The 17,278-nt window shown below is 43.1% G+C and overlaps 1 protein-coding gene across 6 annotated transcripts in view; it reads right to left on the bottom strand.

Annotated features, from left to right (window-relative positions):
• mllt10 (MLLT10 histone lysine methyltransferase DOT1L cofactor) overlaps positions 1-17,278 on the bottom strand; it is an 83,367-nt gene that overhangs the window by 38,351 nt on the left and 27,738 nt on the right. For 5 of the 6 annotated variants that reach the window (XM_036935078.1, XM_036935077.1, XM_036935079.1 and 2 more), the window contains 4 exons: positions 12,113-12,222; positions 11,923-12,026; positions 8,517-8,610; positions 3,285-3,377 (listed from right to left, as the gene is read on the bottom strand). In XM_036935078.1, coding sequence (XP_036790973.1) covers positions 3,285-3,377; positions 8,517-8,610; positions 11,923-12,026; positions 12,113-12,222 — 401 coding nt within the window. The remainder of the gene's footprint in view (positions 1-3,284; positions 3,378-8,516; positions 8,611-11,922; positions 12,027-12,112; positions 12,223-17,278) is intronic. The other variant, XM_036935082.1, reaches the window with a different exon arrangement.

Below are 17,278 nucleotides of genomic sequence, written 5' to 3'. Positions count from 1 at the left end.
CTAAAAACTCAAGATCTCAAAAAAAAAAGTTCAGAAAATCAAATTGGCTTTTGCAGTCCAAAAAGAATACAATAAAAAAACGACCTACAACTGAAATACAAAAAAAGCAGGCAGTGGACTACAGGCACATTATCCAATCAGAAAAACACAATGAGGTGAAGCAACAAGGAGTGGGTCAATCGGGTGAGGGAAACAGACTGATGGAGTGGGTGACTTCCCCTAATGTCATAAAAGAAGAGGATACATGGCCAGAGACCATGGTCCTGTTCATAAACCTTAAAAAGGTGAGCTCAGAAACATGACATCAAAGATAGTGGAGCAACATCCTGCTTACAGCCATTAACAACTAAATTCTTATCGACCGAAGATCATTTCGGGCCCTCTCTCACTTGATGTGATACCCAACAGAGGCATTCTCTGCAGTTTAAATGTTTGTTGGAAGCAGGAACTCCCCATACCGTAAACAAAGATGTCATATGCCTGGGTCTACCTTTAACCATGCACTTTCCTTTTTTCCTTCCTATATGTAATCACTGATCTAATATGGTTGGATAGGTGATTACACCTACAATGTCATGTAAGATCAGTGGTAACTAAGGAAGGAAGGATGCATGTGTAAGGTATTAGAACAGGCCCATTGCCAGAATTGAGAATCGCTAACGCTGGACAGAAAACCATACGCTCTCTCTCACAGTAGTGGCATAGTCGGATGAGTGTATGTCACAAACAGGACCGTGACTGATTAACTCTGACTGGTTTATAAAGTGTTGGTTTGAGACCGAGATCCCTGGTGTCTCACAATCATTCTAAGGACCTAGGACAAGGGTGTCAAACACATTTTCCCCCAGAAGGCCGCACGTACATTATATATATTTCTTTACCGTTAATATGAAAACAAAATGTGCTCTATCCATCGCTTTGTAATGTTTGATGCTCCCTGACTGTCTAGCTTTTGCTTCGATCACTGTTACTAAGTTGGACAGAGGAGACTATAATTGTAGGTCCATTATAACTTCTAGACAGTTTCAAATTGGATTTTGTCATTTCAATGTTTAACGAGATCGTTTTTCTCTGGGGGAAAAAATAAATACACTGAACACACACACACGTCAAAAGAAAGAACACACCTACTCATTCAAGGGTTTTCTTTATTTGTACTATCTTCTACATTGTAGAATAATAGTGAAGACATCAACACTATGAAATAACACATATGGAATCATGTAGTAACCAAAAAGGTGTTAAATTAAAATATATTTTATATCTTAGATTCTTCAAATAGCAACTGACTTGATGACAGCTTTGCACACTCTTGGCATTCTCTCAACCAGCTTCACCTGGAATGCTTTTCCAAAAGTCTTGAAGGAGTTCCCACATATGCTGAGCACTCGTTGGCTGCTTTTCCTTAACTCTGCGGTCCAACTCATCCCAAACCACCTTAATTGGGTTGAGGTCAGGTGATTGTGGAAACCAGGTCATCTGATGCAGCACTCCATCAAATAGCCATTCCACAGCCCGGGGTGTGTTTTGGGTCATTCTTCTACTGAAAAACAAATGATAGTCCCATTAAGCCCAAACCAGATGGGATGGCATATCGCTGCAGAATGCTGTGGTAGCCATGTGGGGTAAGTGTGCATTGAATTCTAAATAAATCAGACTGTCACCAGAAAAGCACCCCCACATAATTACACCACCTCCTCTCTGCTTCACGGTGGGAACAACACAAAGACACGGAGGTTGGAACCAAAAACCTCAAATTTGGACTCCTCAGACCAAAGAACAGATTTCCACCGGTCTAATGTCCGTTGTTTGTGTTTCTTGGCCCAAGCAATTCTCTTCAAAATTGGTGTCCTTTAGTAGTGGTTTCTTTGCAGTATTCGACTATGAAGGTCTGATTCACGCAGTCTCCTCTGAACAGTTGATGTTGAGAAGTGTGTTACTTGAACTCTGAGAAGCATTTATTTGAGCTACAATTTCTGAGGCGGGAAACTAATAAATTATCCTCTGCAGTAGAGGTAACTTTGGGTCTTCCATTCCTGTGGCGGTCCTCATGAGAGCCAGTTTCATCATATTGCTTGATGGTTTTTGCGACTGCACTTGAAGAAACTTTCAAAGTTCTTGAGATTTTCTGGATTCACTGACCTTCATGTCTTAAAGTAATGATGGACTGTCATTTCTCTTTGCTTATTTGAGGTGTTCTTGCCATAATATGGATTTGGTATTTTTACCACCCCTACCTTGTCACAACACAACTGATTGGCTCAAATGCATTAAGGAAAGAAATTCCACAAATTAGCTTTTAACAAGAAATACCTGTTAATTGAAATGCAATCCAGGTGACTAGCTCATGAAGCTGATTGACAGAATGCCAAGAGTGTACAAAGCAGTCATCAAGGCAAAGCTGTGGCTACTTTGAAGAATCTCAAATATAAAATATATTTTGATTTGTTGAACACTTTTTTGGTTACTACATGATAGTTTTTCGATATACCAAATCTGGAGTCAACCTGATTGATTTGTTTTTTAATTTAACCACTAGGCTACTTGCCGCTCTAAAATGGTTAATGAGAACAATATCTTTAAAGTATTTTTAGCTAGCATATGTCCTAACGTGCATCTGTTAGGTATATTTGAATGCATAATAAATAAAAAAATCTAAAACATTAAAGACTGATGTAGAGTCTGACGTATGGTTCATGAGAAGATGATTGCAGATAATTTTGAGCAATAGCGTTACATATTCAAACAATGAGTTGTTAATAGTTAGTTTTTTAAAGATATCAATACCAAATTCTGTGTGATTCATTTTAGGGACGTCCATGATATCTATGACAATTTTCAAGTTGAAAGGGCACTAATGGAGTGGATTTACAGTGGTTTAAATGGACACATACCTTTACTACTTTTTTGCCATCTTTTGACCAATCACTTAGCTTTTCTCAAACTAAGTGAAGACATGTACCATGGGCCTACCGACTGGTGTCATTTGGTCCCAGTGTTCATGAGAATGTATTTTAGCTTCGCTGTGAACCCGCAAACAACCGCTAAATGTTTGACATCCCTGACCTAAGACATAAACTCACTCAAGCCAACTAAATTAGCTAGGGCATTTCTATCCTTAGCTGTGTCTCTGTGCTGTGTGTAGTTCCCTCCATCTACAATGTGTGTGTGTGTGTGTGTGTGTGTGTGTGTGTGTGTGTGTGTGTGTTCAGAGAGGGCGTATGGTTGCTGTGTCCGTCACAGTCACGTAGAAATAGAGATACTAGATGTTGGGGCCACCTTACCTTGTCGTCTTGGTGGTCAAGGAGTTTATCCGAACACTGAGAGGAAGAGTCACTAAGGCTCTGAGCCCTACTACCTCGGGCCCTGCTCCTTCGCTAAAAGGTAGAGAGGAACTTCACGTTACTAGAGTAGACCCAAGCTATATAAATACATGAAAGCTATTTTTTTTAATTACTAAAAAGTAGACGGACAGAAGACCTATGTTAAATAAAGACCAAATTAATAAATAAATAAAAGCTAAATATAGGGTTTATTTAACATAGTAAAACAAAAATATTAACAAAGACTGATGCACAATCAAAAAACGACTGCTCCAAATCACCATTTCATGACACAGTCAAATAAATGCACCTCGTTCTATACCATAGAACCGGGACCCTTCCCCTGTTCTACCTCAGAAGCAATTTATCAGCAACAGACTATTTCAAGATGATTAGATTTACCACCAATCTATCCAATGAAAACAAACAACCTATTCTTGTCTACTGTAAGAAAACATGAATCAAGCCTCCCGAGTGGCGCAGCTGTCTAAGGCACGGCATCGCAGTGCTGGAGGAGTCACTACAGATACGGGTTCGATCCCGGGCTGTGTCGCTACCGGGAGACCCATGAGGCGGCGCACAATTGGCCCAGCGTTTTCTGGGTTAGGGGAGGGTTTGGCCGGCTGGGATGTCCAAGTCCCATCGCACTCTAGCGACTCCTTGTGGGGGCCTGGCGCATACGCGCTGACTTCGGTCGCAAGCTGAACAGCGTTTCCTCCGACACATTGGTGCGCTGGCTTCCGGGTTAAGCGGGCAGTGTGTTAAGAAGCAGTGCGGCTTGGCGGGGTCGTGTTTCGGAGGACGCATGGCTCTCGACCTTCGCCTCTCCCGAGTCCGTACGGGAGTTGCAGCGATGGGACAAGATTGTAACTACCAACTGGATATCACGAAATTGGGGAGAAAAATGGGTAAAAGGCACCAAAATAAATAAATAAAAACACCAACATTATTGTTGACCACAAAGAGGAGTATTAATCTCAAAACATCAAAATGTCACTAGTCCCAACAAGAAGACAAAACCAGTAAATGTCACTCATCAACCCATGTAGCGCCCTTCTAATAACATTGGTTTGTCTGTCCTTTATTCCTCATGCGTTTCTCATCTCCTCTATGCTGTACCAGCCTAATTACATCAGGCCATATACAAAGCCATTCCACAGGTTCAATAGAACTACAAGCATTTATTTTTGTGCGTGTGTGTGTGCTGAGCAATTATTGCTTTTTGAGGATGGTTCGGGTTCCGGTTCAGTTATTAAAAAATAAATTGAGGTTTTCGATTTAGTGTAGTTGTTTTTTTTACACATTAAATGCATTATGAAATAAAGACATTAAAATTATGAGCTTTTTAATGGAAATTCCAAAGCAAAAAATGGTCAACATTCGATTGACAAAACATTCCATTGTCTCTGTCTGGTCCACATTGGGTAGACATCAATAGAAAAAGAGGAAATTCCTATGTAATAATAAATATTTCAGTTGTGTATATTACTTAGCTTTTATTGATGACTATTATTTTTCATTCCTTAATCTCTCTGCGTACGGAACCCGGTAGCGGGCTGAAATTCCACAACATATGGTGATCGCTACATAAATAGTCATATTAAACATTCATGAAAATACAAGTGTCTCTCATGTATCGAAAGCCTAGAATCTTGCTAATCCAACTGCGTTGTCAGATTTAAAAAAGGATTTACTGCGAAAGAATACGATGCGATTATCTGAGGATAGAGCCCCATGAAAAAAAATATATTTCAACCAGCACAGGCTAACAAAATAACAAACTGCATTAAAATAAATTGTTTACCTTTGCCGATATTCATCTGTATGCAATCCCAATGCTCATTGTTACACAATGAATTATCGTTTGTTTGATAAAATCCGTTTTTATAGCCTAACACAAAACATTTTGTGAACCGCTTGTGTCGTGAATTCCGTCTCATTCCATTTTCGACGACACAATCGAGGGTAAATACCCACACAAAACGTGACCTTTCCAGTCATGTTTGGTTTCATTGCAATCAACTGGTTTGTTTGTAACACAACCAAACCTGATGGGCCATTTCGCGGGACATAGTGACTGAAAGACACCGATTTGAAGACAACAAGTAATGACATCACTGTGCACCAATGATATGACCACTGTTTCGTTGATTGACAGTATTTTAACCCAATGGCCACTGATCGTCTTGAAATCTAGCTGGGTAGATAGCCAATAAGCTGAGGTAAACGCCAATATGCAATGGTTATGTGTTGGAAGACCAACCCACGTAGTAAACTCCAGCGTAAAGAGAGTCATTTGCTATTGAAGTTTTATACTGGAAGGAGCTATGCATATTACGCACAGCATTGTTTGGTAAACGCGCAGATTCAGCTGTTTATATATCAATCACTATGGCGACTAAGTCAGGGAAAGCTAAATCGAAGTCTAGATATACAGGTGTACACACAATTTTAGAAGAAATTGATTGGAAAAGTGAGACAGAGATTGTTGTAGGACGATTCATTTAGCGATTCCCAAGTGGAGGAATATTTTTTGAATGGAGAGGACATGTTTTGGACTGGTAAGTTCTTCTCATGCTAATGCCCTTGTTTGAAATTAATAATATAAAATATAATTTGTGATTTATTTTTATTTTAGAAGCAATATATAAAAATGTAATGCAATGAAATGTGAGATGCGTGTGTCTGCCGCCCCACCCCAACCCACATGAAATAGCCTATTTGAGGCTGTTGAGGGGAGGGCAGGCCCACAACAATGGCCAAAGTGAAATGGAGACAGTAGATGCAGCTGGTCTGTTGTGATATAATAAAGACAGTAGATCTAGCTGGTCTGTCATAATATAATAGAGACAGTAGATCTAACTGAAACGTCATAATATAAAAGAGACAGTAGATCTAGCAGGTCTATAATAATATATTCAATCTTATGTTCTCTGTACTCATAATCTGTTTATTATACCTGTTGATACTCACTTTACAGCAGAAAGAGACTGCTATGGCACCTGGTATCAGCAGCACAATATTGTGCAGAGCTTTGGCAAAGTGGGTGGGGTTATATCCTTCCTGTTTGGCCCTGTCCGGGGGTCTCATCGGATGGGGCCACAGTGTCTCCTGACCCCTCCTGTCTCAGCCTCCAGTATTTATGCTGCAGTAGTTTATGTGTCGGGGGGCTAGGGTCAGTTTGTTATATCTGGAGTACTTCTGTCTTATCAGGTATCCTGTGTGAATTTAAGTTTACTATCTCTAATTCTCTCTTTCTCTCTCTCGGAGGACCTGATCCCTAGGACCATGCGTCAGGACTACCTGGCATGATGACTCCTTGCTGTCCCCAGTCCACCTGGCCTTGCTGCTGTTCCAGTTTCAACTGTTCTGCCTGCGGCTATGGAACCCTAAACTGTTCATATTTACTCTTGAGGTGCTGTCCTGCTGCATCCTCTACAACTACTGTGATTATTATTATTTGGCCCTGCTGGTTATTTATGAACGTTTGAAAATCCCGGCCATGTTCTGTTATAATCTCCACCCAGCACAGCCAGAAGAGGACTGGCCACCCCTCATAGCCTGGTTCCGCTCTAGGTTTCTTCCTAGGTTTTGGCCTTTCTAGGGAGTTTTTCCTATATCCTTGGTTCTGTGCCTGAGCTACAGTCAGTTAGATTTGGGTATGTCTTCAAGCAGAAATTGAAAAAAGTAGGGGGGTAGCTCGAAGAGGTTAAATGCATCATCCCATCTCTGCTCAGGCAGTAGCAGCCAGACAACCAACCATCTTATCTGTGCTCCCCATATGGTAGGGTCTTTGACCAATTTAGCTAGGCAAGCAGCTAACTGGCTATAACTAGTAGCTGTCTAAGTAAGCTGAAGCACTGTGTGACAAAATCATTTTACCAGTTCTTCAAAGTAAATAAGGCATACTTTCAAGACTGCTTATTACCAACTACTACAACTATCAATCGAGCAGAACTACCTCTATCCCTCTTGTCGTTGTGTTTATTCCTCTCCCATGTGGTCTGTGTGTAGGCTATGCGTCTCTGTCCAAGCCGGGAAAGAACAGGCGCAATGGATTATGGTCATTGTAGTTAATTACCATGTTTCTCCTCTGAACTAGGTAGAATATTTGCCTAATGAAAAATACAACTCTTCAGCCCAGGATCCCACATAGTTCTTGATTTGATTTCTCAATACAGAATTGTGCGTTGAGCTCACCCGCCCCAAAAAATGGAATGGAATTCGAGTAATTGAACCGACGTCGGTCAATTAGTTGTTTAATAACCCAGGGGGGAAAAGTGTGTGTGTGTGTGTATTTTCCCCCCTGACGGATGTAGGGGAGGAGCACAAAATCTGCAACACAGCAGGGGCTCTAGCTCCAAAAAGCTCTGAGTGAGTGAAAGAGGTAAAGAGAGAGGGAGAAAGTGTATGTAAGTGAAAGCATTTATACGATGTCTGTGTGGAATGGTGTGTACTTATGTGAATTGGAAAGCATCTCTTTGCCCACTTGTAACCCTAACCCCAGTACCCCTCACCCTCTCCCAGCCCCCAAATTCTAACCCAGCATGGGCTTAGCACACAAAGAGGAGGGGGTGGAGGGGACAAAAGGCCTGGGAGGCAATGCTGATTAGATGGGGGTTGATGGGCGAGGGAGACAGTGGGGCTGGAGGAGAGAGAGGGGTGGGGGAGAGAGAAGTGCTGGAGAGGGGGAAAGAGGAGAGGGGTGAAAAAGGAGAGAGGGAATGGGTTGGTGGTTGGAGGGATAGAGAAAGGGGCTAGAGGTAGAGACGAACGGATGGCTCCAATTTCAGCAGTTGTAATTGGCAGAGAAGAATGTCAAGTCATTTAAGAAAGGAAAGGTATTTCCCAGTGTGTGTGTCCATGGCGTAGAGTGCCAGTGTGTGTGTGTCCATGGCGTAGAGTGCCAGTGTGTGTGTGTCCATGGCGTGGAATGCCAGTGTGTGTGTGTGTGTGTGTGTGTGTGTCCATGGCGTGGAATGCCAGTGTGTATGTGTGTGTGTCCATGGCGTGGAGTGCCAGTGTGTGTAGAGGAAGTGCAGGCCTTCAAAAAGCTTACAGTTTTTGTTCTGACAGACAGAGGGTTGGGAAGAAAAACTAGATTCCAAGTTTTTGAGATAAGACCACTCTTCTTCCCCCAGCACAGTAAGAACGTTAGAAAAGTACAACAGAATACAGAGAGAGAGATCTTACCAGTTTGCTGTAGTGGTACTTGCAGTAGCCACAGTATTTGACGTTGTCTGCGTCCGACCCTTGCTCCTCACACAACAACCCAGCAAACTGGGCACTGAGGAGAGGAGAGAGAATATGTATCAAGAGAGAGAAGGGGATAGAGAGAAAAGTGAAAGGAAAAGACATAAGAGACTAAAGATGATATACACTGAGTGTACAAAACATTAGGAGGAATGTGATTGTCATTAGGACTTGATGTAGCTGTACATATGATTGATTTATCCATGACGTCTGTATGTGTTTCTGCAATTGAAATGTTGGCGTGTCTACATCAAAACGTGTTCTTTTATGGTGTATATGTCTGGAAGTTGTTACAGAATGTCTGATATTTGTCTCAAAACATTGTCCCCTCCGCTGCTGTCTTGGTTGGACCAGGTCTCTCTTGAAAAATAGATTTTATCTCAATGAGACTAATCTAATCCTAATCCTATGGCGTTCTGATTTAGCATCAAACAGCCCCCGTGATATGCAGCTTTTCAGGGAAGCTAGAAACCATTATACACAGGCAGTTAGAAAAGCCAAGGCTAGCTTTTTCAAGGAGAAATTTGTTTCCAGCAACACTAACTGAAAAAAGTTATGGGACACTGTAAAGTCCATGGAGAATAAGAACACCTCCTCCCAGCTGCCCACTGCACTGAAGATAGGAAACACTGTCACCACTGATAAATCCACTAGAATTGAGAATTTCAATAAGCATTTTTCTACGGCTGGCCATGCTTTCCACCTGGCTACCCCTACCCCGGTCAACAGCACTGCACCCCCCACAGCAACTCGCCCAAGCCTTCCCCATTTCTCCTTCTCCCAAACCCAGTCAGCTGATGTTCTGAAAGAGCTGCAAAATCTGGACCCCTACAAATCAGCCGGGCTAGACAATCTGGACCCTTTCTTTCTAAAATTATCTCCCGAAATTGTTGCCACCCCTATTACTAGCCTGTTCAACCTCTCTTTCATATCGTCTGAGATTCCCAAAGATTGGAAAGCAGCTGCGGTCATCCCCCTCTTCAAAAGGGAGGGACACTCTTGATCCAAACTGCTACAGACCTATATCTATCCTACCCTGCCTTTCTAAGGTCTTCGAAAGCCAAGTCAACAAACAGATTACCGACCATTTCGAATCTCACCATACCCTCTCTGCTATGCAATCTGGCTGCAGAGCTGGTCATGGGTGCACCTCAGCCACGCTCAAGGTCCTAAACGATATCTTAACCGCCATCGATAAGAAACATTACTGGGCAGCCGTATTCATTGATCTGGCCAAGGCTTTTAACTCTGTCAATCACCACATCCTCATCTGCAGACTTGACAGCCTTGGTTTCTCAAATGATTGCCTCGACTGGTTCACCAACTACTTCTTTGATAGAGTTCAGTGTGTCAAATCGGAGAGTCTGTTGTCCAAACCTCTGGCAGTCTCTATGGGGGTGCCACAGGGTTCAATTCTTGGACTGACGCTCTTCTCTGTATACATCAATGATGTTGCTCTTGCTGCTGGTGAGTCTCTATTCCACCTCTACGCAGACGACACCATTCTGTATACTTCTGGCCCTTCTTTGGACACTGTGTTTACAACCCTGAAGGCAAGCTTCAATGCCATACAACTCTCCTTCTGTGGCCTCCAATTGCTCTTAAATACAAGTAAAATTAAATGCATGCTCTTCAACCGATCGCTGCCTACACCTGCCTGCCTGTCCAACATCACTACTCTGGACGGCTCTGACTTAGAATAACTGGACAACTACAAATTCCTAGGTGTCTGGTTAGACTGTAAACTCTCCTTCCATACCCACATCAAACATCTCCAATCCAAAGTTAAATCTAGAATTGGCTTCCTATTTCGCAACAAAGCATCCTTCACTCATGCTGCCAAACATACCCTTGTAAAACTGACCATCCTACCAATCCTCGACTTCGGCGATGTCTTTTACAAAATAGCCTCCAATACCCTACTCAACAAATTGGATGCAGTCTATCACAGTGCCATCCATTTTGTCACCAAAGCCCCATATACTACCCACCATTGCGACCTGTACGCTCTCGTTGGCTGGCCCTCGCTTCATACTTGTCGCCAAACCCACTGGCTCCATGTCATCTACAAGACCCTGCTAGTTAAAGTCCCCCCTTATCTCAGCTCGCTGGTCCCCATAGCATCACCCACCTGTAGCACACGCTCCAGCAGGTATATCTCTCTGGTCACCCCCAAAACCAATTCTTTCTTTGGCCGCCTCTCCTTCCAGTTCTCTACTGCCAATGACTGGAACGAACTACAAACATTTCTGAAACTGGAAACACTTATCTCCCTCACTAGCTTTAAGCACCAGCTGTCAGAGCAGCTCACAGATTACTGCACCTGTACATAGCCCACCTATAATTTAGCCCAAACAACTACCTCTCTCCCTACTGTATTTATTTTATTTATTTATTTTGCTCCTTTGCACCCCATTATTTTTATTTCTACTTTGCACATTCTTCCACTGCAAATCTACCATTCCAGTGTTTTACTTGCTATATTGTATTTACTTTGACACCATGGCCTTTTTTTTGCCTTTACCTCTCTTATCTCACCTCATTTGCTCACATCGTATATAGACTTGTTTATACTGTATTATTGACTGTATGTTTGTTTTTACTCCATGTGTAACTCTGTGTCGTTGTATGTGTCGAACTGCTTTGCTTTATCTTGGCCAGGTCGCAATTGTAAATGAGAACTTGTTCTCAACTTGCCTACCTGGTTAAATAAAGGTGAAATAAAACAAATAAAAAAATCTGGATAAATAAAGGTACAAAAAAATAATAATTAGGAGGTCCTGCTCTTTCTATGACAGAATGACCATGTGAATCCAGGTGAAAGCTATGATCCCTCATTGATGGAACTTGTCCAATAGATGTAGATGAAGGGATGGAGACAGGTGAAAGAAGGATTTATAAGCCTTGAGACAATTCAGACATGGATCGAGTATATGTGCCATTCAGAAGGTGAATGGGCAAAACAAAAGATTGTGCCTTGGGACGGGGTATGGTAGTAGATTCCAGGCGGACCAGTTCGAGTGTATCAAGAACTGGAATGCTGCTGGGTTTTTCACGCTCAACAGTTTCCTGTGTGTATGAAGAATGATCCCCCACCCAACAGACATCCAGCCAACTTATAGGAAGCATTGGAGTCAACATGGGCCAGCATCCCTGTGGAACGCTTTCGACACCTTAGAGTCCACGCCTCAACGAATTGAGGCTGCTCTGAGGGCTCTGTGTTCATAATGTTTTGTACAGTGACAGTCAGTGAATATTACATACAAATTGTAGGTATTTGAATGAAGCTCACAATGTAAACATGCGTTAATGAAGATGTAGGTATTTGAATGTGGCTCTGGCTCACCATGTGACATGGAAGGCTTGTCGGCAGCCATGCTTGTTACAGGTCATGCAGGCTCCGGTGGCAGCTTTACTCTCTCTGCCCTGGTCCTCACAGATATAACACTTCTACACACACACACACACACACAGAGGAAAAAACAGTCACACACAGAAATGTAGGGACACAAACAGACAGATTGAAGTATGTGTACCTTGTTGTAGCGATCGTGGGGTACAGACTGCAGTACGATGGGTTCCATGGTGGAGACATTAGCAAACTCCACTTCTGGGATGTAGAGGGCACACACCACATGGGCCCAACCTATAAAAACACACAGAGAACAAACATCAGCCCACACACTATTACCTATTCAAACACACACCCACACAAATCCCTTTCCAATTCAATCGTGTTAGTGGGAAAGGTAGCTGACGAACTTGAGCAGGAATGGGCAGTGGGCCAGTTGAATGACAAGTCAGATGGTGGTGAATAGTATCTCCCTCCCTCCGTTCTCTCTCTATTCCAGGAACAACAATAAGATTCAACTTACAGTTGAACCCCTGCCCTGCCTTTGACCTAGCCGGGGTGGACACAGGGAATGAGAGGGGGAGGAGAAGAGATGGAGGAGAAAGAGGGTGTAAAAGGGGATGTTGTTTTGAAGTCCCTCCAAGAATCTGGCAGAGGACTATAAAACAGGGCCATAAAACCATAGTCTCCATACACACAAACAGAAATTTGCATCCTGCAGCACTAATTCCAAAAAGTTTTGGGACACTAAAGTCCATGGAGAACAAGAGTACCTCCTCTCAGCTGCCCACTGCACTGAGGCTAGGAAACACTGTCACCACCGATAAAGCCACAATAGAGAATTTCAATAAACATTTCTCTACGGCTGGCCACGCTTTCCACCTGGCTACCCCAACCCCGGTTAACAGCTCTGCACCCCCTGCAGCAACTGGCCAAAGCCCCCCCCCCCGCTTCTCCTTCACCCACATTCAGACAGATGAAGTCCTGAAAGAGCTGCAGAATCTGGATCCCTACAAATCAGCTGGGCTAGACAATCTGGACCCTCTCTTCCTAAAATTATCCGCCGCCATTGTCGTAACCCTAGCCTGTTCAACCCCTCTTTCGTATCGTCAGATTCCTAAAGACTGGAAAGCGACCACGGTCATCCCCCTCTTCTTAGGGGGAGACACTAGACCCAAACTGTTACAGACCTACAGTGGGGAGAACAAGTATTTGATACACTGCATGTTTTCCTACTTACAAAGCATGTAGAGGTCTGTAATATCATAGGTACACTTCAACTGAGAGAGACGAAATCTAAAACAAAAATCCAGAAAATCTGTAATTAAGTAATTAATTTGCATTTTATTGCATGACATACAGTGGGGCAAAAAAGTATTTAGTCAGCCACCAATTGTGCAAGTTCTCCCACTTAAAAAGATGAGAGAGGCCTGTAATTTTCATCATAGGTACACTTCAACAATGACAGAAAAAATGAGAGAAAATAAATCCTGAAAATCACATTGTAGGATTTTTAATGAATTTATTTGCAAATTATGGTGGAAAATAAGTATTTGGTCACCTACAAACAAGCAAGATTTCTGGCTCTCACAGACCTGTAACTTCTTCTTTAAGAGGCTCCTCTGTCCTCCCCTCGTTACCTGTATTAATGGCACCTGTTTGACCTTGTTATCAGTATAAAAGACACCTGTTGTGGACCTCAAACAGTCACACTCCAAACTCCACTATGGCCAAGACCAAAGAGCTGTCAAAGGACACCAGAAACAAAATTGTAGACCTGCGCCAGGCTGGGAAGACTGAATCTGCAATAGGTAAGCAGCTTGGTTTGAAGAAATCAACTGTGGGAGCAATTATTAGGAAATGGAAGACATACAAGACCACTGATAATCTCCCTCGATCTGGGGCTCCACGCAAGATCTCACCCCGTGGGGTCAAAATTATCATAAGAACGGTGAGCAAAAATCCCAGAACCACACGGGGGGACCTAGTGAATGACCTGCAGAGAGCTGGGACCAAAGTAACCAAGCCTACCATCAGTAACACACTACGCCGCCAGGGACTCAAATCCTGCAGTGCCAGAAGTGTCCCCCTGCTTAAGCCAGTACATGTCCAGGCCCGTCTGAAGTTTGCTAGAGAGCATTTGGATGATCCATAAGAAGATTGGGAGAATGTCATATGGTCAGATGAAACCAAAATAGAACATTTTGGTAAAAACTCAACTCGTCGTGTTTGGAGGACAAAGAATGCTGAGTTGCATCCAAAGAACATCATACCTACTGTGAAGCATGGGGGTGGAAACATCATGCTTTGGGGCTGTTTTTCTGCAAAGGGACCAGGACGACTGATCAGTGTAAAGGAAAGAATGAATGGGGCCATGTATCGTGAGATTTTGAGTGAAAACCTCCTTCCATCAGCAAGGGCATTGAAGATGAAACGTGGCTGGGTCTTTCAGCATGACAATGATCCCAAACATACCGCCCAGGCTACGAAGGAGTGGCTTCGTAAGAAGCATTTCAAGGCCCTGGAGTGGCCTAGCCAGTCTCCAGATCTCAACCCCATAGAAAATATTTGGAGGGAGTTGAAAGCGTGTTGCCCAGCAACAGCCCCAAAACATCACTGCTCTAGAGGAGATCTGCATGGAGGAATGGGCCAAAATACCAGCAACAGTGTGTGAAAACCTTGTGAAGACTTACAGAAAACGTTTGACCTCTGTCATTGCCAACAAAGGGTATATAACAAAGTATTGAGATAAACTTTTGTTATTGACCAAATACTTATTTTCCACCATAATTTGCAAATAAATTCATTAAAAATACTATAATGTGATTTTCTGGATATTTTTTTCTCATTTTGTTTGTCATAGTTGAAGTGTACCTATAATGAAAATTACAAGCCTCTCTCATATTTTTAAGTGGGAGAACTTGCACAATTGGTGGCTGACTAAATACTTTTTTGCCCCACTGTAAGTATTTGATCACCTACCAACCAGTAAAAATTTCAGCTCTCACAGACCTGTTAGTTTTTCTTTAAGAAGCCCTCCTTTTCTCCACTCATTACCATGTATTAACTGCACCTGTTTGAAGTCGTTACCTGTATAAAAGACACCTGTCCACACACTCAATCAAACAGAGCTCCAACCTCTCCACAATGGCCAAGACCAGAGAGCTGTGTAAGGACATCAGGGATAAATTGTAGACCTGCACAAGGCTGGGATGGGCTACAGGACAATAGGCAAGAAGCTTGGTGAGAAGCTCGTGGGGCACCATGATCATGAGGAAGGTGAGGGATCAGCCCAGAACTACGCGGCAGGACCTGGTCAATGACCTGAAGAGAGTTGGACCACAGTCTCAAAGAAAACCATTAGTAACACACTACGCCGTCATGGATTAAAATCCTGCAGCGCACGCAAGGTCCCCCTGCTCAAGCCAGCGCATGTCCAGGCCCGTCTGAAGTTTGCCAATTACCATCTGGATGATCCAGAGGAGGAATGGGAGAAGGTCATGTGGTCTGATGAGACAAAAATAGAGCTTTTTGGTCTAAACTCCACTCGCCGTGTTTGGAGGAAGAAGAAGGATGAGTACAACCCCAAGAACACCATCCCAACCGTGAAGCATGGAGGTGGAAACATCATTCTTTGGGGATGCTTTTCTGCAAAGGGGACAGGACGACTGCACCGTATTGAGGGGAGGATGGGCCCATGTATCGCGTGATCTTGGCCAACAACCTCCTTCCCTCAGTAAGAGCATTGAAGATGGGTCGTGGCTGGGTCTTCCAACATGACAACGACCCAAAACACACAGCCAGGGCAACTAAGGAGTGGCTCCGTAAGAAGCTTCTCAAGGTCCTGGAGTGGCCTAGCCAGTCTCCAGAGCTGAACCCAATAGAAAATGTTTGGAGGGAGCTGAAAGTCTGTATTGCCCAGCGACAGCCCCGAAACCTGAAGGATCTGGAGAAGGTCTGTATGGAGGAGTGGGCCAAAATCCCTGCTGCAGTGTGTGCAAACCTGGTCAAGAACTACAGGAAACGTATGATCTCTGTAATTGCAAACAAAGGTTTCTGTACCAAATATTAAGTTCTGCTTTTCTGATGTATCAAATACTTATGTCATGCAAATTAATTACTTAAAAATCATACAATGTGATTTTCTAGATTTTTTGTTTTAGATTATGTCTCTCACAGTTGAAGTGTACCTATGATACAAATGACAGACCTCTACATGCTTTGTAAGTAGGAAAACCTGCAAAATCAGCAGTGTATCAAATACTTGTTCTCCCCACTGTATATCCATCCTGCCCTGCCTTTCTAAAGTCTTCGAAAGCCAAGTGAACAAACAGATCACCGACCATCTCGAATCCCACCGTACCTTCTCCGCTATACAATCTGGTTTCCGAGCTGGTCACGGGTGCACCTCAGCCACGCTCATATCATAACCACCATTGATTTTTTTTAAAAACAGTACTGTGCAGCCGTCTTCATCGACCTGGCCAAGGCTTTCGACTCTGTCAATCACCGCATTCTTATCGGCAGACACAACAGCCTTAGTTTCTCGAATGGCTGCCTCACCTGGTTCACCAACTACTTCTCTGACAGAGTTCAGTGTGTCAAATTGGAGGGCCTGCTGTCTGGACCTCTGGCAGTCTCTATGGGGGTCCCACAGGGTTCAATTCTTGGGCCAACTCATTTCTCTGTATAAATCAATGATGTCGCTCTTGCTGCGGGTGATTCTCTGATCCAGCTCTACACAGACAACACCATTCTGTATACATCTGTCCCTTCTTTGGACACTGTGTTAACCTGTTGATCCTACTTGAGACGCAGACGTCTCAAGTAGGCACCTGGAAATGCAAATGCGCTACGCTAAATGCTAAATGTACTCGTTAAAACTCAAACGTTCATTAAAACACACATACAGGGTATTGAATTAAAGCTACACTCGTTGTGAATCTAGCCAACAAGTCAGATTTTTAAAATGCTTTTCGGCGAAAGCATGAGAAGCTATTATCTGATAGCATGCAACACCCCAAAATGCCTGAAGGCGACGTAAACAAAATAATTAGCGTAGCCGGCGCTACACAAATAGCAGAAATAAAATATAGTTTCTAAAACTGTTTGCATGATGTCTGTGAGTATAACATAACTCATATGGCAGGCAAAAACCTGAGAGAAAAATCCACCAGGAAGTGGGAAATCTGAGGTGTGTAGTTTTTCAAGTCATTGCCTATCAAATATATGGGGTCATATTGCACTTCCTAAGGGTTCCACTAGATGTCAACAGTCTTTAGAACCTTGTTTGATGCTTCTACTGTGAAGGAGGGTGGAATGAGAGCTGATTGAGTCAGGGCTCTGCCAG

The sequence above is a fragment of the Oncorhynchus mykiss genome, chromosome 11, assembly GCF_013265735.2.
Source record: "Oncorhynchus mykiss isolate Arlee chromosome 11, USDA_OmykA_1.1, whole genome shotgun sequence".
In the NCBI taxonomy this organism is placed as follows: domain Eukaryota; kingdom Metazoa; phylum Chordata; class Actinopteri; order Salmoniformes; family Salmonidae; genus Oncorhynchus; species Oncorhynchus mykiss.
The sequence above is the reverse complement of the archived record's forward strand: the minus strand, read 5'-3'. Positions and strand labels throughout refer to the sequence as shown.